Source organism: Alternaria postmessia (assembly GCF_024291825.1).
Source record: "Alternaria postmessia strain BMP 2775 chromosome Unknown scaffold_13, whole genome shotgun sequence".
NCBI lineage: Eukaryota > Fungi > Ascomycota > Dothideomycetes > Pleosporales > Pleosporaceae > Alternaria > Alternaria postmessia.
Window position 1 is genome coordinate 264,368 of NW_026260086.1, and position 20,389 is coordinate 284,756.

General features: G+C 50.6%; 6 protein-coding genes across 6 annotated transcripts; 1 reads left to right on the forward strand and 5 right to left on the reverse strand.

The window, feature by feature from the left end:
- Nucleotides 1-390: 390 nt before the first annotated feature.
- Nucleotides 391-1,247, reverse strand: J4E82_003152 (uncharacterized protein; the record flags this gene model as incomplete). Its single annotated transcript, XM_051729441.1, has 3 exons — nucleotides 391-708; nucleotides 839-913; nucleotides 1,065-1,247. 3 exons carry the CDS (start codon nucleotides 1,245-1,247, stop codon nucleotides 391-393), a joined length of 576 nt encoding a protein of 191 aa, XP_051590825.1.
- A 1,277-nt stretch (nucleotides 1,248-2,524) lies between these two features.
- Nucleotides 2,525-4,601, reverse strand: J4E82_003153 (uncharacterized protein; the record flags this gene model as incomplete). The annotated part of the gene is made up of 2 exons (XM_051729442.1): nucleotides 2,525-4,170; nucleotides 4,364-4,601. 2 exons carry the CDS (start codon nucleotides 4,599-4,601, stop codon nucleotides 2,525-2,527), a joined length of 1,884 nt encoding a protein of 627 aa, XP_051590826.1.
- Nucleotides 4,602-7,116: 2,515 nt separating this feature from the next.
- On the forward strand, nucleotides 7,117-8,369 carry J4E82_003154 (uncharacterized protein; the record flags this gene model as incomplete). The annotated part of the gene is made up of 2 exons (XM_051729443.1): nucleotides 7,117-7,291; nucleotides 7,342-8,369. 2 exons carry the CDS (start codon nucleotides 7,117-7,119, stop codon nucleotides 8,367-8,369), a joined length of 1,203 nt encoding a protein of 400 aa, XP_051590827.1.
- Nucleotides 8,370-10,349: 1,980 nt separating this feature from the next.
- Nucleotides 10,350-12,301, reverse strand: J4E82_003155 (uncharacterized protein; the record flags this gene model as incomplete). The annotated part of the gene is made up of 5 exons (XM_051729444.1): nucleotides 10,350-10,563; nucleotides 10,616-11,225; nucleotides 11,273-11,803; nucleotides 11,857-12,014; nucleotides 12,063-12,301. 5 exons carry the CDS (start codon nucleotides 12,299-12,301, stop codon nucleotides 10,350-10,352), a joined length of 1,752 nt encoding a protein of 583 aa, XP_051590828.1.
- Nucleotides 12,302-14,022: 1,721 nt separating this feature from the next.
- Nucleotides 14,023-15,117, reverse strand: J4E82_003156 (uncharacterized protein; the record flags this gene model as incomplete). The annotated part of the gene is made up of 2 exons (XM_051729445.1): nucleotides 14,023-14,381; nucleotides 14,955-15,117. 2 exons carry the CDS (start codon nucleotides 15,115-15,117, stop codon nucleotides 14,023-14,025), a joined length of 522 nt encoding a protein of 173 aa, XP_051590829.1.
- A 4,627-nt stretch (nucleotides 15,118-19,744) lies between these two features.
- On the reverse strand, nucleotides 19,745-20,284 carry J4E82_003157 (uncharacterized protein; the record flags this gene model as incomplete). Its single annotated transcript, XM_051729446.1, has 1 exon — nucleotides 19,745-20,284. The coding sequence occupies one exon, from the start codon at nucleotides 20,282-20,284 to the stop codon at nucleotides 19,745-19,747; it is 540 nt and encodes a 179-aa protein (XP_051590830.1).
- Between the last annotated feature and the right edge of the window lie 105 nt (nucleotides 20,285-20,389).

Below are 20,389 nucleotides of genomic sequence, written 5' to 3' on the forward strand. Positions count from 1 at the left end.
GCATGGATAATTTGGGATTCTCAAGTACTCCGGAGCAGTCGTGGGGGTTGCAAGCGATTCGGCAGACCAGGGCGGGCGAAAATCGATCAGCGCGTGGATTCGGTGCTGCAGGAAATGCGGAGAAGGGTGTGGTGAGGCAGCGTATCGTCGGCCGTCGTCTATATGGTCGTCGGTGGTGTGAGTGTGGGAGGGCTTGACGTGGACGAAAATGTTTCTTTGTAATTGGTGGTTGTGCTGGATAGTGCGAGGAAGGAGTGGGCTGTAGGGCAGACAAAGTAGTATATGGGCAACGGCTGCGCTTGGCGGCCTTCTTTAATCCAGGAACAGACAAGGCGCACACCGAATTTTCAGCTAAATCTTACAAGCACACGATTATCCCTTGACTCCTAGTCATTCGGGCTTCCATCCGCCTCCGCTCAATTCGGGCTCCGAGGGCACTTCCCTGTTTGTCTCCTGTGCTAGCGCTGGACAACGAGAGCCGCGACGCTGGTTAAGGCCCCACTGAGCAACGGTGTCCTGTATGACGCAGCCCATGGATATACTACGGGGTCCGCCAATCATAGTCCAGGCACACTGAGCCGTCGCTGTCCTGGCCTGATGATTTTCAGGCATCCAGGAAGGCAGTGGAAGCACTGAGGAAGCATATGCTGGGACAGTGAACAAGAACAGGACATGCACTGCCCTGCCGTTTGTCAATCGCCGGTTGCACTACATCAGGCCTATCATGGCCATGCCGTGCCTTCCGGCGAGGGGATGCAAGGCTGGCTCGCAAGCAGAAGCAACTTCAAAGGCCCTGATGTTGTTCGGTTCGTTGTCGTCGATCAATTCGTTGACTCACCGGTCCTATTGCGCTGGTCGTGCGATGGCCCTGTTGCGAAACCTTGACGAGTACAGGCCGGCTTGGTAGCATTGGCTATACCACAGGTCGTCATGTTTGCTACATGGTATCCGCATTGCCGACTGCGCGCGGTGCTGCTAGTTTCTGACTGGTCTCGCGCGACAATACGGTGTGTCCGAGTAACACGAAGCAGCAAGCGTATACTGCATCTTGCTCGCTCACTCACTTCACTCGCTGAGTCGCAGTCGTGGCAGACGGACATCAGACGTGCCCATCCAGCGAGTCGCATCCATCGAGCAGGCGCCCCATGTGTGGCGGTGACAGCCCCCATCGCATCGCATCGTCTCACACGTGGCGCGCGGGCAAGTGAAACCCAAGTGCGAAGCCGGCACAACGGTACCACCATCATAGGCGGCTTCTGACGGTCGTGACGGCGCAAAGTCAGGGATCCGCCCTCGACTCGCTCTAGGTTTCCGCTGGCCCCTCAATTTGCTGCAGCCGACTCGGCTGCTTCACAATTACAGCACGTACCGCTTTTTCACACAGAATGGCGCGACAATGCTGTACGCCCAATGCTCGTATCCGCATCGCCCTGCCCACTGCGAGTCGCGTGATTGTTCCATGGCTGTGCTCCAAAGTTTCCATGCCTTCGAGAAGGAAGGATTCCTGCCCCTGACAGCCACTTGCCAATCATACCACCGCGCCCCCGCACATCAACCGTAGTGCCAACGTGCCGGACTTTTCCAGCTCATCCCAATGTCCATGTGACTTGCTGGCGGTGTGATGCATCTTTGTTCATCGTCGCGCTTTGTCCAATCGTTTCTTTGTTGCTGCTGTATTCTAAGCGACCTCTCTCATGCCTTGACTGTGTCTCCAGCGCCGCATTCGGCCCTTGGGCATCAGCGTCCTTTCGTAGCTCATCGGGCGCATATCCGGTAGGCTCGCCGTTGTCAGTGATTGCCGTTTGCTAAGTAGGGATGGCCGGCACTGTGTTGTCACAAACTCATAGGGCTCACCCGAAATAGCGCTGCACGTAGCCCCGCCTGCTCTGAGCCACGCTCGAAACATTTGCAATCGATGACATGCATGTACCCATCACCCCGTACGAAGGCGTCATGCCTGCACCTATTCTGTCGCTGTCTTTATGTGTGCTTCTGCATTAAGCTTCTGCATTGAGCCTTTCTGGCTGTCTGCGGCTCCAGTCGTGCTGCAATGCCGTTCACAGTTTGATCAACGTGGGCGATCAGAATCTTATTCTGCGTACGAGCTGTGCGACTCGGACTGTAGCTTGAACTGCGCATCTTGTACAATTTGCGCCAATGAGAATCTGTAAGCCCCATAAAAATGTCTGATTCGCTGATGGCAGTAGGTTGTACGCCGTTTACTTAGCCTACCACGGTACTGCAATGCCATATCGATAGGCAAGAAAAGGCGAAACTGTGTTACAAGAAGAGCCGAAACCTCGATCAAATCTCAGCCTCAGGTATCCCGCGTTCGCAGTGAGCCACCCATCTAGCATGTACCCTGTCAACGTTTGTCAGGATCGACGAGGTGGAGTGCCCCCATCACGGCTTGTTGGGATATCGCAGCCAGAAGAAGACCCTTTGAAATTTCGGCTCAATATGGGTCCGCTCGCCCTCGCTGGTTCTTGTGCAAATGCATGTAACTTCAAGATGCGGGACGTTGTTATGTTACTAGAACCTTGGATGAGGTGAGACCTGAAGATGCGTTGTTCTGTAGAGATGCATGGGTCACCCACTGCTTGTCGGAAACTTTGCGCTCTAACATCTCGTCGCCCTGTTCACCTTGAGTCAATCTCTCAACAAATCCGCCGAAGAGTAGTGGACTGGCGTTACGGGATCTTAATGGTGGCGCAAAGCTTCTTGGATCTGGGGCGTCGTAGCCCGCGTCAGAAGCAAGTTCTGATCCAGACTCGTACACTATGGGGCTGACAGAGCTGACTGCGCGGGATATTGGCAGATACTCTGAAGATGCATTTTCAGAGGACCTTGAAATCAGTGGAGATGTTTTGCATGCATGGTCCTGCATCCCTGGCAACGAGAGTTTATCATCGCTCTGGAACACAAATGCCCGCCAATTCTTCTCGTCCTCGTCCAGACTTCGCAAAGCGGTGGTCACCGGTTCCTTTCGACGAATGGCGGTCACGCCAGAGGGATGCGTCAGTATTGGTTCTCTAATACGCCTCGTCAAGGAAGGCAAAGAGGCGGAAATTGAGGACGAGCTGACGCGGCTCTGATCACCCTGACCGTGAGTGGCCTGTTGTGACCAGTTCGTTGCAGCTTCATTGTCCTGTTTCGTGGTGGGGTGATCATGCAAGAAACTGCTTCTGGCTGTATCGGAGTGGCTTGAATCATCGGAAATTGCGAGATACGTCTTCCAGGGTCCTTCATCGACGATTGCGTGGCCTGCCGAAATCTCAACATTGACAGGATGCTCCATATCAATATCGACCTGATGCATATGTTCCGTCTTGGACGGGAGCGCCGAGTCTGGATTGCAAAAAGGCTGTGTCTCACCGATCTGGTAGTCGTCCGATGCAGTACGACTACGGCTACCTGCAGCAGAGTTGGAGCCGCTGAAGGCGAGACGGAAAGCGCGCTCACCGTTATGAAGATGATGCGTAAGTCGAAATTCATGTGTAAAGCTCCCGGTCTGTCGCGAGGTTATTGTCGTGGGTTGACACTGCAGTCCAAGCTGATCACCGATAATGCCCCCTTGCTCAGAAGCACCTGAAGATAGACTAGCTACGTTGCGCCGAGCAATACTATAGCACTGAGGCTGCTCACCGGTCGACGGCGCATGGGAATTAACACGAGCTTGCTCAGAAGCACTAGTTGCTGCATGAAGCTGAAGATTAACAAGTGGCTTCTCTGAGCGTTGCTGTGCAAGAGGTCCTTCCTGGTCGAAGAGCATTAGCTCAGAGGAAGCATGCGACTGCGCATGTTGGTTCAGCTGTGTAGAGTAAATGCTTGTCATTGCATCTGTACCAATCCGGATTCGCATATTGTCGACATTTTGGTGTGGACCACTTCCTCTGAGCATGCGGGAAAAGTTGTCGTTTGCAAGTTCAAGGTCTTTATCCCTGAATTCTTCATTGTCCCTCTGTCTTGGAGCTGCGCTGCGTCCTTTTTTCGTTCTCCTACGCTTGCCGATTCTGCTCTTCTCCCTGCTTGATTGGAACCGTAGGCTGACCGGTTTCGCTAGGTCAATGCCGACCCAATCTTGCTGTGTTAAAAGCCTCTTCCTGTTAGCTTCAAGCCACTGGAGGTCCATGTCCATCTCTGGGGCCCTGTGTTTCCCGTCATGCAAGTCTGTTGGGTTGTTAGTCCATCTTCACGTGGCCCCAGCAAGTGAGCAGCAAGTCACCACTAATGCCTCTATGGATGCGAACTTTTGCATTCGAGTTCGAAGGAGAACGGCGCAAAAGATTTTTTGAATGCCTTTCATATGACGTTCTTGTCAATCGTCTCTTGTCTGGCGTGGGCTCACGCTGCGTTCTCTCACTTGGACGCTTCGCTGTATGTCCTGTAGGCCACCGCACTGAGCCTGAGCCAAGCGGAACTAAGTTCCAGATATCGAATTTATCGTTATCTATTAGATGGTTCGGTCGGAGAGGAGCGACATGTGAGTCAGTAGCATTTTGTAGCTGTGTGCGCGCCTTAGCAAAGTACGCTTTCTGCTGTTGGAGCACGCCTGCGTTGGCTTTCTTGGTGCGCTGCAGCGAGCCGCCTGTCCAGTTCATGTGTATAGCATATCGGCACTGTTCTATAACTGCACGGGTTGAAGGAGAATCATGCGAGAAGAGGTAATTGGAAGGCAGTGGATGCTGATCGAAGCTGCGGCATGCGCTTGCCTGCTGAATATGGGCAGCTCCTTCCCCAGCTACGTCTCTTTCCTCTCCGTCCGACCAAGCCCTAAGGTTGGAACACAACTGCAGCACTCCACACCTCGTATTGTGCACCCGACCCTCCACAGCGCTGGCTGACCCATCTTCCTCGGTTACTACTCAACGAGCGTCCTCCACGACTCATGCTCGGATCTGTCTTGCCGGCGGAAAAACAAGAACAGATGAAAGGGTCCAAATCGTTTGGTCGATCAGCGCCTCCATCACTTCCCTCCGCAAGAATAGTGGAGCGCCGGAGAGGTACCGAGACCCTGCGACGGGATCCCCGTGGGTGTGGGAAATCTTTAACAATCATGGCCATAGGGTGTGGGGACGGTCACTTGAAGGATGCATCGCGTTGCTACACCATAATCCACGAATATAGCAGGATATGCGAAGTCCATGAGCTCTGTAGGACCGATTTTAGAGCTATCCACAACTCAAACTTTGGGGTCACACCTGGGGAAATCGTGGAGACGTGGAGAAGAATGGGGTTGACAACCACAACCCCATACCAGATCCACCACCGTTCCCAACCATACTCCATTTATCCGTCTCTTCAATTCCAAGCCTAAACGCCGGTCGCAATAAGTGTGCTCCGTACATGGCGCTGTCTTCTCGGCAGCTGCATCAGATCATTGCTTCTTGCAGCGTGGAGTCCGGTCCTGAACGGGTCCTGCGGCATCTGAAAGCGCCCATGTACACAGGGTCCGCGACTTGACTGGTCATTGGGTGCATTCTTCCTAACTGACCAGGCATCGGTGTTGCATTTTCGCTCAAATGCCTCAATTTACTTCCACCCGCCATTCGCAGTCGTTCGATCGTCCTTCCCGAAGGTTTTGGAAAATGGATATTAGGTTTGTTTATGGCGCAACACCTGCCAGCCCATATCCACGCTTGCAGCCTGACCCTATAATGCGAAATGATGGCATACATGCTGCCGTAGCCCTTACTGCAGCTGCGCCGCCAGTTGCGGTGTACCTTCATGTACAGTTACGTCAAGCGCCATGGCCTGAGACTCTTGCTGTGGGTACTGGTTCTACTGGCGACCCACTCCATGTAAGCTGCGTAGATATCGCTCAATGCACGCGCCTACAATCGGAACGATGGTGCATCGGTTGTTACATTCGACATGTGAAAGGCAGCGATAAGGACCCCACCTATAGTATCGCAGACGTGTTTCGTTTCTGTCGAGGTGAGCATGTTCAGTCGACTGGCCACAATCTGTCTTACATGTGGTAACGGTAGACAAATGCTAAGAGGCTAAGACGGATTGGCATGTCTGCCGAGATAGCCTACGTTTGAGGCTCAAGTTGCCTCATCTAGCTTCCGATACTTGGCGAGAACTGTCGGCCGGCTTGTTCTCGCCGGAAACGAGGAGCTGTCGATCGGAGGTGGTGGTAAGCTTCAACAGGGACTCATCACCAAGGCCTGCCCTGAGTCCCTGAGGCTGTTCATTTGCGGGCGCCTCCAGCCGATTCGAATAGCCATCCTAAGGCGCCGAAGCGATATGCGAGCTAATCATAAATGACATCACTAGCGCAGATGGCCTCAAAACTCTGCAACACCGTTCCACAGCAACACCAGCCGCGGCCGTCTACCACATGGCGCGCATGGGACGGCAATAATCCGAGACCGCCAGAGATGCAGGAGACCCTGTACCGTGACTGTCATACCCACTCTTATTGCAACATTACCGGACTACGTGTCGAATGGGAATCGAGAAACATGCCACAATCTCTCACTCCATGGCGGAAGCGCACGCCTGGGCACTCTCTACCGCTATCGATTAGTATCGCGTTTGGTGTCGCAAATGTGTCCCTTGTTCTGGATCTGACCGAGTGACGCCATCGATCTACGCAATGCCATCCAACAGAATCCCGAGCCATACCCTTATCGCTCAAGGTCCGGCACATCGACGTAGAAGTGCATTGTACCTTGCCGCTATACTTGCAGTACGTGTTTGAGTAATGTAGGGGGGCGAAGTAAGGACTACTGTATGTCTTCGGTATAAATGTCTCGGTATTCTTCGTACAAACCAACCATCTATCATTATATCCACCTCCACATATCCACATACCCACATACCCACAGTTCTCTCCGCTTCTTTTGAGGGGTTACCTGGAGTCTCGACCTATCTACCGGGCTCGTATACTATAAAGGCTACCAGAATTCCAGTGTTTTGAGATTTCATCAAACCAGGCTCAACAAACTCCTTCATTCGCAGCAAACAACATAAGTTGCAAGACTCTCCGTTGGAAGATCAGTCTTCATATTATCCTTAACAATGTCGGCGCCTTCTCTTGCAGTCCCTCCCTCGACGGGAAACCCTCGACGTCTATCTTCCAGTGAAGCCACCCGCGAGAACATCACAATGGGTCCAACGGTCGTCGTACCCCCACAACATCTCATGGCCCCGTCAAAAGCATCGGAGATTGCCAGCGCTTTCGAGACTGCCAGACATCACCTTGACTCTGCCGCGACTCCTGGGTCGCCTGGTTATACTCCTCCCGAAACTTCAGTCACGGACAAGTATGCTTTCGCTTTTGGTAAGTCGAACTCCATTAGTTCAAAGTGAATTTACTCTAACATAGCTCAGATATTGACGGTGTCCTCATCCGAGGTGGTCGACCTATTCCAGAAGCTGTTGAAGCCATGAAAATGCTCAATGGTGAGAATGAATACGGTATCGTAGTGCCATACATCTTTGTCACCAACGGTGGTGGAAAGACTGAAGCCGAGCGCTGCGTACAGCTCAGCAAGCAAATGGAAATCGAAGTATCACCTGGTCAATTCATCTGCGGACACACTCCCATGAGGGAGATGGCAGAGAAGTACAACACTGTCCTCGTTGTCGGAGGCGAGGGCGAGAAGTGCCGTATCGTGGCTGAGGGCTACGGCTTCAAGGATGTCGTTACCCCAGGAGATATCATCAAAGACAACCAGGACACTACACCCTTCCGCAAACTCACAGAGGAAGAGTACAAGAACTCACGAGCGCGAAACTTCGCTGAAGTCGAGATCGAGGCGATCTTCGTCTTCGCCGATTCTCGCGATTGGGCGTCTGATCAGCAGATCATCTTGGATCTGTTGATGTCAAAGAAAGGTCGTCTTGGAACCCGATCCGCCAACTTCGACGAGGGTCCACCAGTCTTTTTCTCACACAACGACGTTGTTTGGAGTGCTTCGCACGACCTTACCCGCATTGGTATGGGTGCCCTCCGTGTTTCACTTGAGGCTATGTTCAAGGCAGTCACTGGCCGAGAGCTTAAGACTACCGCATTCGGCAAACCTCAAATCGGCACTTTCGAGTTTGCCACTCGTCTTCTCAAGGAGTGGCGAAGGGACACTCATGGCATCAACTCCGCTCCTTCAACCGTCTACTTTGTAGGTGACACACCCGAGTCGGACATCAGGGGCACCAACGAGTATAACGCGCACACCGACTCAGCAAACTGGTACTCCATACTGGTAGAGACAGGCGTCTACCAACGCGGTACTACTCCTCGCTTTGAGCCCAAGGCTATTGTGCAAAATGTCCTCGAAGCTGTCAAGCATGGTATGGAGCGCGAGTACAAAAAGGCTCTAAGGGAGAGCATGATGAACACTGGTGTGCTTGAGCAGTAAGAAGGATCTTCTTTTCCTTCTTTCTCTTCTATTAGTTTTCTGCATAGCATGGCGCATGGGTATTACCTCATTTGATTTCATTATATCGCTGGCAATAATGGCCATAGATCATAGACACTTAGCTAGATCACGAAATGGTAGATACAAACACAACACATGATACCAGGCAGGCATAATAGCCTTGTCACATCATTTACAATTTTCCATTGTTCTTTCTCAGATTAATGAAGACCAACACATTGAAACGTAAACTACCACTACCACTACTCTGACTAACTACTGACGTCTGCATCATCGACCAAATCGATCCGGCCATATTCAGGCCGTCTCCTCGCCTCGAAATGCCTCACGTCGACACATCATACCCGTACCAGCGCGTGCGGCAACTTCCGATTCTGATCATTCACACTTGAGATGACGAAAGTACTCACGCCGCGTTACCCGGCATTTCCCAGGCGACACTACTTTGTACGCGGCACACAACACCGCGAAGCTTGTGTTGCGAACCGCCTTAGTCGGGCCGAGAAGCTCATAAGTCGCCGGTTTAGTGCGGCCAACAGCACTTACGATTACGACGGCCAACCACACCATCCATCATGTCAGCCCACACCTAAGCTACGAGAATGGCCGAGAATACCATTGCCGATGGGATCGCGATCAACGTTGTGTGAGGTGCAATATGTGGGCTGTGAGATTAAGGATTGTGGCATTCGCGGCTATGGGAGGTTAATTGTGGGTGGGTGGGTTGAGAGGAGTATTGTAAGAGGATCGATCGTGATAGGTGTTTCCATTCTGGCGGAACGGTTTCCGCATCTGTAAGAGGAAGTTACGAAGGTCTTGTCGCACCTTTCATCACGATTTCCTACTCTGGCTCCACTATAGCGTACCTACTGACACGACGTTACGGTACATCGCACTCGTGCACCATCTTTCTCGGCACGGATAACATATCTTCCTGCGGTACCGCATAGTAGTCTGCACATGTTTCGAATCAATCACCAGGCGACGTTGCAATATGGGTCTCTATGTGGACCCTAAGGCACGCGGTTGACCAAACAGCCCACCCGTCCGCGCAATCTTATCGTTTGGACGGAATGGAAGATGTCGGAAACAATCCTGAAACCATCGACACGTCTGTTTCTAAACTCTCAAGATTTGCCCGAAGACACGACACTGACAAGTCTGCACTCGTTGCATGAGTCATGGCACAACACAGGTGGCCCCGGACCCCGCGAGTCGTATTCCAACGGCTGATTATCTGGGGTGGCCTGGCGGGCTATGCTAGGTGTTGGTGACGGGGACGGCCTTGCTCGTCCATTGGAGCATGCAAGTTTGGGAATGGCTGGTTTACATGAGACTAGGACCCTGGTGGACAGCGATGTCTGATACTGAATATCCTGTCTCTTTCGCATTCTCCTTCTAGCAGGTGAGCAGATTTCCGCTTCCCCGCTGGAAGAGGCGTTGTCTCGGCGGAACCGTAATGAAGCCAGGCCGCAGGCTGTTCGACCTGCTGCAATAGGCATACTGATCCCTGCAGTTGAGATATGCAGATGAGCGGTCGCTAATGCTTAACGCCGATGCTTCGTTTGGCTCTCGACGTACGTGTGATGGGGTACGAAGTCCGTATGGCGTGGGAGAATTCAGTACGAGATTGACGGTCGTAACGAGATGAACACATTTTGTGTACTCTCTCGGTTGAGACAAAGATCTTTGCGGATGTTCGTATGAACCATGGTAGTTATCCCGCGTGGTTGATCACTTGCTTCGTATTTCGTTGGTGGTATGGCATACACTACCTACCCACCTATGTCTTGATGACATGCATTAGCTTGAAGACTGACCTCCACACTATCAAGTCCAGAGTGTATCAGTAAATTATGCAGAGCAAGTAATATTGATATATGATGAAAAATGAATGATGATAAGAGAAGTGACACATGACCGAGTCTGATCATATATAAGAGAACCATCATATCTTTATTAGGCACGGTCCTCCTCAAATTCTTGCTCAGAGCGCTCGTTGTAGGCATTGAGGCTGTAGAACCAGTCTAGCTTGCTGCGTATAGCCTCTTCCGTGTAATCCGCGGTGTCAATGTTCTTCGGTCGGAATTCTGGCTCCATAGGATCTATGAAGACCGTAGTATTATCGTAGCCCCATTTTTCGAGGTTCGTGACGTTGAACGCAACCATCATGCTATTTTTTGTTAGTATTAAAGCAATGAGATGATAATCGTGAAAAGACTTACTCATGGTCTTCATGGATAAGGTTGTGACAATGGAACATGTAGACACCCTCCCATGGTGCGTACCTAGCCACAACACGGACGGATTCACCAGGGGCTATCCAAACGACATCCTTTTCACCCGCTGCCTCGTATGGCATCACATCGTTACGGCCGCCAGTGCGAGAAAGCACCTGGAAATCAACGAGGTGGATATGAACAGGATGCGAGGCATTTCCACCTCCGTGTCTCAATTCCCAAATCTCGTCCTTGCCTAAAACAGGTCTTGTCAAGATTCGGTTCTCGATATCCTCCCAACCAACTCCATTGATGAGCCACTCGCCATCAATTCGAGAGAAAGTGAAATTCTTAGTGACGTTGGTTTGTGGTGGTGGAGGAATGTAGCGAAGGTCAGACGGCACGGGGTCGTTGTTGGTGCTATCGGCTGCAGTGTCACTGACTACGAATCGCATGACACGATCGGTTGCAGCATAATCAAGATTGCCCGCCATCCCACGCTCGTTGAGCATTGTAATGTTCTTGCCCTTGTAGTTGGCGAAGTCGACGACCATCTCGTAGCGTTCGCCTTCAGCGATCGCGAAGCTCTTCGTGTTTACTGGATGAGAGAACAGTCCTGACAATATGTTAAAGAAACCCCAAAAGGCGGTCAAACACACATACCACCATCCGAGCCGATCATGTCGAAACTCAGTGACTCTTCAGTTTCATCGTCTTGTAAGTATAGATTGTAAGAACGACTGACGGAACCATCAAGGACGCGAAAGCGATATTTACACGGCTCAACGTTCATGTACGGCCAAGGCTGACCGTTCACATGGATCACATCGCCCCAAAGTCCAGTGTTATTATGTGTATCGAAGAGAAGGGAGCCATCGGCGGCGTATTGTTTCGCACTCAAGGCCAATGGGATATCGTAATCGCCAGTTGGTAAGTCGAGGGCTTGTTCGTCTTCATCCGTTAAAAGATAGAAGCCGTATAGACCCATGTAGACATTCTCGCCAGTTTGACGCTCAGTGTGGTCGTGATACCAGATGGATCGCGCATTCTGTGCATTTGGATAATAATAATCCTTGTACTGGCCAGGATGAGCGTAATCGGCAGCCCAGCCATCGAAAGGGGCGCGGTTATACTGTCCATGGACGTGGACAGATGAGTTTGTGGGACTGTTGTTGGTGAAGCGAACCACAGCCTCTGAAGAACGTTGTCAGCATCGACCGTATCAACCAAACCAGCTTGAAGCTTACCTCGCCCTTTTCGCATCATGAAAGTTGGTCCTGGTGACAACCCATCATATGTGTATAAAGAGGTAGCTGGTAGATTAGGGTATATTTGTTTCGTGGCCGACTTGACTTCAACCTCGTAGTAATCGATAATGGCACCGGTAGTCTCATTGGTATATGTACTACCCCATGTTAATGCTAAGCTATATTCAAGGTACTGCCTCACTTACAATGTCGACTTCTTCACTGGGGGTACAGGTAGAGGATACTGGAAGATCCATGTGTATTCTGGACTGTCCCATCTTTCCGATTTGTTGTTCGGTGGTATCGTGTCGTATGGTGGCACGCTCGTCTCGCTAGGGAGTGCAATGAGAGATGACAAAGTCACGCTGGCTAAAGGAGTGGCATGTATGCTGTGTGTCAAACAGCTAACGAAAAGAAATGAACGAGTGACAAAGGGAGAAAACATATTGAGATGAAAAACCTACCAACTTGACGACACGTCCTCCGCGGCATCTCGAAAGCTTTAAGGGGAGAACGATAGCACATCTCATGCAACCACACTAGTCGTTTTCATTGACGTAGTATATCAGGACCAGTCCGTTCGATGAGACATGGCCAGCTGATAGATCCTGCGTCTCTGGCAGAACGAAGGACAGACGCAAGGACGTTTGTGGCTTACTCCCAGGTGCGTTTATCCGTATGTAGTGACTCCGAAATAGAAACATGATTCACCATCTCGGGAAAGGAAGTTCACGGAGAGTTCGCCCCATCGAAGATGCATGCTTTGGGTGATAAAAGCCAAGAAAAAGGAAGGCAAGGGGGATCTTCAACCAGTACGCCACAAGAATGTGGTGAGCGCCTGAGTATCTTCGGCATCAACAAATGTAGATGCGAGAAGATCAGCATGTGGCTTTCTCGGTCACTCAATAGATAAGACGGCTGTACAATTAGCGCGGTGGAAAAGTTGATGTTGTGAACGGCAAGCTGTGATGATCCGTGAACCCTTCTCGCGTGCAGACGGCGTCTAGTCCCAAAGCGACCGCACTAATGCTTTCTTTGGTTCCGCTTCCTCCTTACTTCACATGCTTTCCTTAGGGTAACCGGATTACTTCCAGCGCGCGAGACGTTGGCACTGCCTGTGCATGTGTGCTCTTATCTTTGGTTAACTCTTACAAGGCTTATGATTATAATGTCAGTCGCTCTCTCGTGCTATCCCATGCCCTCAACAACCTGGTTTTATATGCTGTGGCGCAGGCTAAGCAGCGCTATGCGTTCTCCGTTGCTCTTACTTCCACAAAAAGCAGATTCGCATCTATTCTCGAACATGGCCTGGGCGCTAACATGATGACGAGGCTGGAGGAGATCTCCTGATTCATTTGCATCTCTTGGTATGTCATGGCTGCCACATTCACGCCGTGCTTGTTGCTACACGGCTTCGGATACTGCGTTTTGTGGGGTCGCACAGCATACTCTCTGTACGCGGATCCGGGAGTTGCCACCGCGGACTGATGCAGGTGATCTATGAAGCGGCAATCGAGCATGGGAATCAAAAACGCATGATCGTCAGAGATGGACGTTGCCACGGTAGTGAACGCACACCATTATCTCCGGAGTTGGTGTATTGGTCTAAGCGATAACACGGCTATTGCCTGTGTTGAGACCTCTAAAGAGCTTATTCAACAGCGCGGACAAGCTCAACAACACGCACCCTTGTAAAGCCACTGACCAGTACATCGATTCGGAGAAATGCGTAATAAAGGTCAACAATCGGCGATCCGGATGACATTCTGACCCATAGACTGATCACTTCGTCGCTTCATTACTACATTCAGGCCAATCATGAGGGCGATACGTATTATTCTGGAATGGGAAGTACTTGGGCAGAATAATTTCCATGCATCAGACGTAATATTAAGCATAGAGAATTCACTGCTGAAGTCTGCTGAATCTTAAGCCGGATGTTAATTATAGTCCAGAGTGTACGCAAGAAGTTTCCCTCACAAGTAATCATCATGACTCTCATCAGCATGCCTATCAATATCCATGACCTCCATGATAGTAATCGCCATAGCCTTGGTCGTGTTCTCCATCATAGCCTCTACCATAGTATTCGTTATACTCTCCATCGTGACCATTGAATGCGCCACATCTTTCATGAAAGTCGGCGTCGTATCTGTCATACTAATCTCAGTCATCGAAGTGATCTTCATGGCCGCCGAAAAACAGGCCATACCCAGACCCTGTTTCCCATGCTTGACCTCGTATCTCTGCCAGGCCATGACCGTCTTCAAATCTTTGGGAAAATCCCATTTCGTACCCTTCCTTCAAACCAAAAGCACTACGGAAGGTGGACTGACGACCGCATGTACGGGCTTCGTCGCATTCCGGCATAGGGGCGAGGGGGAACTTGCCAGCTGGAGCAGGTTGTTCTGGAAGCCAGTACTGCGCTATAAAGTTACCATCTTTCTCGTCTTCCCAGTGGTGTGCCCATGGACCTTTATGGAAGGGTCGCGATGGCCGACTTGGTAAGTGTCGCTCATGATATCCTGCGGATTCGGTTTAGTTTCCATTGCTACTATTAGTGGCTTTTGGACAGTGGTATGTAACGATAGTCGATGATCAGAGAAAATGTTCAGACTCCCGCAGTAGAACTGCGATTTGATGGAAAGAGAAACAGTTAGAGAGTATGCATGCTATCAGCGTTTATATGATGATGCCACAAATTAGTGACTTTAGGATGTGCGGCAATGCTACTGAGAACATCGTACTATGCGTTGTGTCAACTTTGACTTATGTCCAATTTGGTGCCTTGATTTGATCGATAATTCATATGCTCATGGACCCCTGTTGCCAAATGTTGGCCCTCATCACAGTTCCCCTTCAATGTATGCTCAGTCAAAGTCATCGTCTACAAGAAACAATAGCTGACTACTTGTAAGTAATGGCGGATGTTGGTGAACACTAGGTGACCTGGAGGTTAGTAGCTTCATCTTATCAAATCGAGACATGAGTACCAAGACACTGAGTTGCAAACTTGATCAATGGAAGGCAAAGAGTGCATTTCGCAACCCCAATCTGTGGCTAGACTATTCAAAACAAGATCTCAGTAATGTGCATACCTGTCATACCCACCATAACCTGCATAGCCTCCAAAAAGTCCACGGTTTTCAAGTTCATCAAATCCCCATCAAAGTCGTGTAGATAATTCTTATCGTAGTTTGCGGAAGGGTCACCTAGGTTTTCCTGCTTGCGTTTCCGGTTGCAGCGGCTTCTGCGACCCATATTTTGGTTGTGTCTGTGAACAACAAAGGATAGCTAAGGTATCTGTTTATTGATGCTATAGAAATTCAACCAGCTAGTAAAAGCTCCCGAGTTTACGTAACTTGTATAAGCAGTATCATGATGAAACTGCGTCCGCTGACAACGGAGCTGAGATCTTGAACAAGTGACGGACACGGCGACCTTCGAGTACCCATTGATCATTTGTCCTCTCTTTTTGACAGCACAGCGGTATACCTGGCGTAAGTATCGAAGAGGTGTGTTAGTCATATTTGTGGTTAGGTGAGGCATATTGCGCACTCACTCAAGGTGCTTTGTTGCCATCTGTTCGCCGTGCCTCGCGCTCGAATTGACACTTATCTTGTTTTGGGTCGTTACTATCCATGTCAGCCTCATTCAGACGAATGCTGACTGAAGTGCTTTGCCACAGCCATCACACACACGCGGCTGCCGCGTCTCCTCTCGATGCCTCATAATCGTTCACAGTACGCATATCTGCAGCATGCCCTTCATGATCTTCCATGTGGAGACACAACCGACATCGAGCAACCCTGCCTGAGCAACAAGCAAGCTTGCCGCGATTACGACGCGCGTCGCCTTAGGTCTTGGTCTTGAGGCTGTAAAGGATCCAACGCAATCGTTGCAAAGAGAACGCAAGCCTTGCCGTCGGCCTCATAACCAAATGGAAACTATTCCCGACCGGAAAAAAACGAGAAGCTTGATTTCACGCGTAGTTGCCGCAAATATCCATGTCTCGTTCGTGCAGCGCGGGTCCATACGGTCCGAATATAAAGGCCCGAGGCGGCTGATCAGTCCTGGCGATCTCGATCGTGGAGTCACGATACATGTGACCTCACGTAATACTGCGATCGAAATTCGTGGGTTCATCATACCGAACAGCGGCTGGGCTTTCTTATGACGATGGTAAGCATAGTAGTACCTGATATCGGGCAGTCTACCTTGAATTCATCCTGGTGAACAAGGTGCCATGTCAGCTCAACCCAACGTCTGGCTTAGCATTTTGCTTGAATTCCTCGATCATGCAGTCTTGCACATCCCTGAGGGACTGGTGATTGGCTTCAATACCTGCCCTTTATGGGCAGTGTCCGTGGTTGCATGCATGTATTTCCCAAAGCACTTAGACGAAAAAAAGTTGCCGTAAATGTTAATTTGACTACACCAGGAGTGAGCATTAAGGAGCAGGCTTTGTGTATCTTGTTTTTGACATGTACCATATACCCGGGAGTAGATTGAGACTCCACGGTCACGCTCAGAGAGACCTGAGTTTCGTTGTCGGACTGGACTGACCTTCGTCGTCAGCAATGACAACGCCCAGCCGCTCTACTACCAGCATTGTAGATTGCACATCGCCTAACTTGACCAAGCCACGGAGGACTGAGTGTGGTGAATCGATGGGAGTATTCAGCGATAAGTCGGTGAGAGGATTGACCACACCCTCCACAAAAGTCCAGCGCGGCGTTGCGGGGTTAAACATGTGCGGCTCTGATGTGGGGATACGAAGGCACCTCGTCGTCATGTACATTCACTGCCGTCCTGGTATGATGCATGCCTCGGCATGTATAAGGCAGCCGTGGCTTGACATGCAAAAAGTGTTATAGACGGTACACTAGCGTAGCGTGCTTCTGGACTGTTGCGCCTGAACGAGTCTAGATATTTACATGGTGTTTTCGTGTTGCTAGGTATCCGTCCCCAAAAGAGCGGCGGAACGCAGAGGATATCTAACCAGAAGGAGTTAGCTCGTGGTACAAATCCCGGCGATGGCAGCCCAACCGCCACTGACGTAGTTTCTCTTCATCGTCATTTTGATTTCTCGATCTCCAGCCCTTTTCACATGCGAACCTAATTGGCGTTCCTGAAACACATCTCCACCGTTCCTGGACGTTCCTGGATTACGTTTCGCTTACAAATTGTGCAGAATGTAGAGTGAGGAGGACCTGATCTTTCGCCATGATCGAAATTGACTTTTGTGAGACGAGAAATCAACGGCGACCTGATCCCTGGGCCGTGATGAGCCATGACGAAGGGGGTCGTCATGCCGCCGATGCATCTACGCTAGCTGTGGTTTGAACCAAAGTTCTCAAAGTTATGGCGTGAGAAGTGGCTTGTAAGGTAAGCGGTGAAAGAACGGCAAGCCAACGGCCACGTGCATCGAGGTTTGTATGCTAGCAGCTGACAGCCGTTCAGCGAGTCGAATTGGACAGCTTACGCTAATGGCTTTCGCGGCATGTCGAGCGCTTCATGAAGTGGAGGCGAGTGTTGATACGACATACCGTATACCGTAATGTGCGACTTCACAAAATACCACCGGTTACTCATCATTACCTTGACTATACATACTAAAGCACCAATCGTGCTTAGAGGCTTGAGGTGGGCCGTCTTGCTCATTGCATTGTAACCGAACCTAGAGGATTGGGTAATAGAACGGCTCGCAACAGACGGAGAACAGTGCTATGCAAGCGTTGACTAAAGGCGCACGAAGGACCAAATGGAATCTTCGAACATTCGATTTGATATGATTTTCCTGATCTCCATGAACGGCAGACATGTGATCTACAACGTTATCGAAGGTCCACGAGTGAGAGATCAGGTCTGCACCACCCTCTCAGTCTCCAAATTCCCTTGGTTCTCACGGCAGACACATACTGTACAGCACACCCTGCATCATGTCCGTCAGCATGCGCTATCAGGATGCTACAACCGTCGCACACCACTCATCCATTCTTCACAACATTATCGATGACCGGAATCTCGCAAACAGCCGATGCCGAATCCCTGCATAATTCTTGACCCACACACATGGCATTTATTCGGCATCTCAGATCCGTGAAGGAAGGGGGCACGGGGCACAAACCTACCACACCACACCAACCAACGGCGCTCGCATCAAAAGACGCAGGGAAGCCGAACCAAAAACGAAATAACACGGCGATAAGGAAGACCCTGTTTTTTGGTGGAAATCCTCTGAGATCTTGAGCGGGCTGTGCAAAAATAGCATGCGCTGTCAAGCTAAACTCGGATCAGTTTTGTTGTTATCAACATTTGCGAATTTGTGATTCAAAGGATACGAGTTGTCGCTGTATTGGTGGAGTTCGGCACAACTACCTAGCGCCCTAAATCACAACAACCCAAAACCATGCACAACGTGTATGCACATTCCCGCGAAACCAGAAACATGCGCAACACTCGACAATCGACGGTTCCCTTCTCTATCCAGCATCTCCCCCAAACACCACTTTCAGCCAAGATCACCACCCGGTACACTTCACCTCATCTAGCAACATGTTATGAAGATCCTTCAACCGGCTGCGGGGCTATCAAGCACACAACGAGTAATTAGCTTGGCAAATCTCCGTTCTAACATAGCCGTCAACAATTCAGATATGTCGATCTTTCCATCCTCCAGGGATACCTCTTTGTTCGACAGTTTTACGCGAACGCCAACGCCGAATGATCACCATCAGAAAATCTCAGGTGATGGCAGTGGTGTGTTGGCGATGATCAAAAATGCTGCCAACGGCCCGTCTAAACCTGCTTTTTTTCTCCTTTTGATGATTTGATCGCGATCAGCCAGTCCATTCAGGCATGGTAAGTGCCGCTGTAGGCGAAGCGAGAGTGCAACTGCAGCCATAGCGTAGCGTACATGCCTTACAGTAGTCCATCGAAGTATGCAAAGTGGGTTGGAAAATGAAGAAGATTCAGGGTCCGCTCGCACGGCGCACTATATGCGTTGGTCAACGTTAGTAACGTGGAGTGATGTGGGGAATGATTTGTTTGTGCTGGATGCATTAGGAAAGCACGGAGAGGCAGGAAAGTCACGTTAGCGGTCGTTGCGACTCGTACAACACACATCACACCCGCTCTTTTCGGCCACTAGTACATGGCTGAGTGTTTCAGAAAAGCGAATGCGGCCGCGCTGGATACGGGGTGGTTTTCAATGGGGCGAAGAATGGGGAAGGTCCTGTTCGGGTAGGTCGGCATCTCGCGTGGTACCATTTGGATACAGCGGAGAAAGGTACGAGGTATGTGGTGGCAGTGTTGAGAGGAGAGAGTGAATTGTAGATGCTGTGGTATATTTATGACGACGTAGGCGTAAGCATTCTAGAGGAATTCCAGAGACTTGTTGGGCCAAAAGGCTACTGGCACGATTTGATGTAAGATGATGTGATATGACTAAGTTGAATTGCTAGCTACATGAGAAAAAGACCCGTCATCTGTCCAGCTCAACACCACTGGTGGAGCGCTTACAGTGAAGCTATGGACAGGCGAGATGCTATACGTATATGCTATCGGGGAAAACGTATTTGGGTATTTGATAAAAGCGACTGGTGCCACGCTCCAGCACTTGGAGGTGATTGAAGAAGAAGAATGTGCGAGTTCGTGTTTGCCAGAGCGACCGTTCCATCCGTCTACGTCTATGTTGTGTTCGATTCGAGTGCTAGTTTTCGTGTTTCTGATGGTAATGAATAACGCCGTTCATGCTCCATGCCGTGGGGTAATATGACTCCGGGAATGTATAACAAAAGGAAAAAGGAAGAAGTGACTACTTTTCTCGGTGTCGTGTCCGAGCAGCAGTTACGGAGTGGCTGTGTATTTGTTGCTGACCGGTGAGTCAACTGCCACCAACAGACGTAGCCCGGCCAGGGGAGTACTCTCCTCTTCGACGAGCTTCCTCACGGATGTACTTCTCAACGTGCTGATCGGCCTCGGCTCGGCTTACACCAGCGGTAAGGTAGCCGCCGGCATCTTCTTCAAGTTCCAATGGAGTGACTACTCCAGGGCTGGCTAGAGGCTCTAGACGAGGGCTGGTCGGCTTTGGTCCAAAGCCCCTAGTTTGACGGCTGGTGTTGGCGAGAAGTTGTTGCTGGTAGAGGTACATCTGTCTCTGAACCTCGTACTGTCTGTTGCTTGATCGAGGTGACGCGGGCGAGTTAGGGCTGTCAGGGCCAGCAACGGGTGTGTTTGCTTGACTTGAGCCTTGCGAGGAGGCATAGTTTGCTGGGTGGAAGCGGGGCAGAGAAGGGAGCCTCAGATGTGCAGCAGGCCCGGTGCTGCTGGATTGTCGTGGGTTCATTGCTGGTCGACGTCTAGCCTGAGAGGGAATGTCGAGAGGCTGTGATCTGGGCGAGAGAGGCGAGCTGATAGCAGGCATGCTGCGGTCTGCTGTTCGAGAAGACATGTTTTGGTGGGAGGTATCAGATCTAAAGATGACTCGCGAAAGGGAAGGCGAGGTCGGCGGAGATCGCATATGACGTGT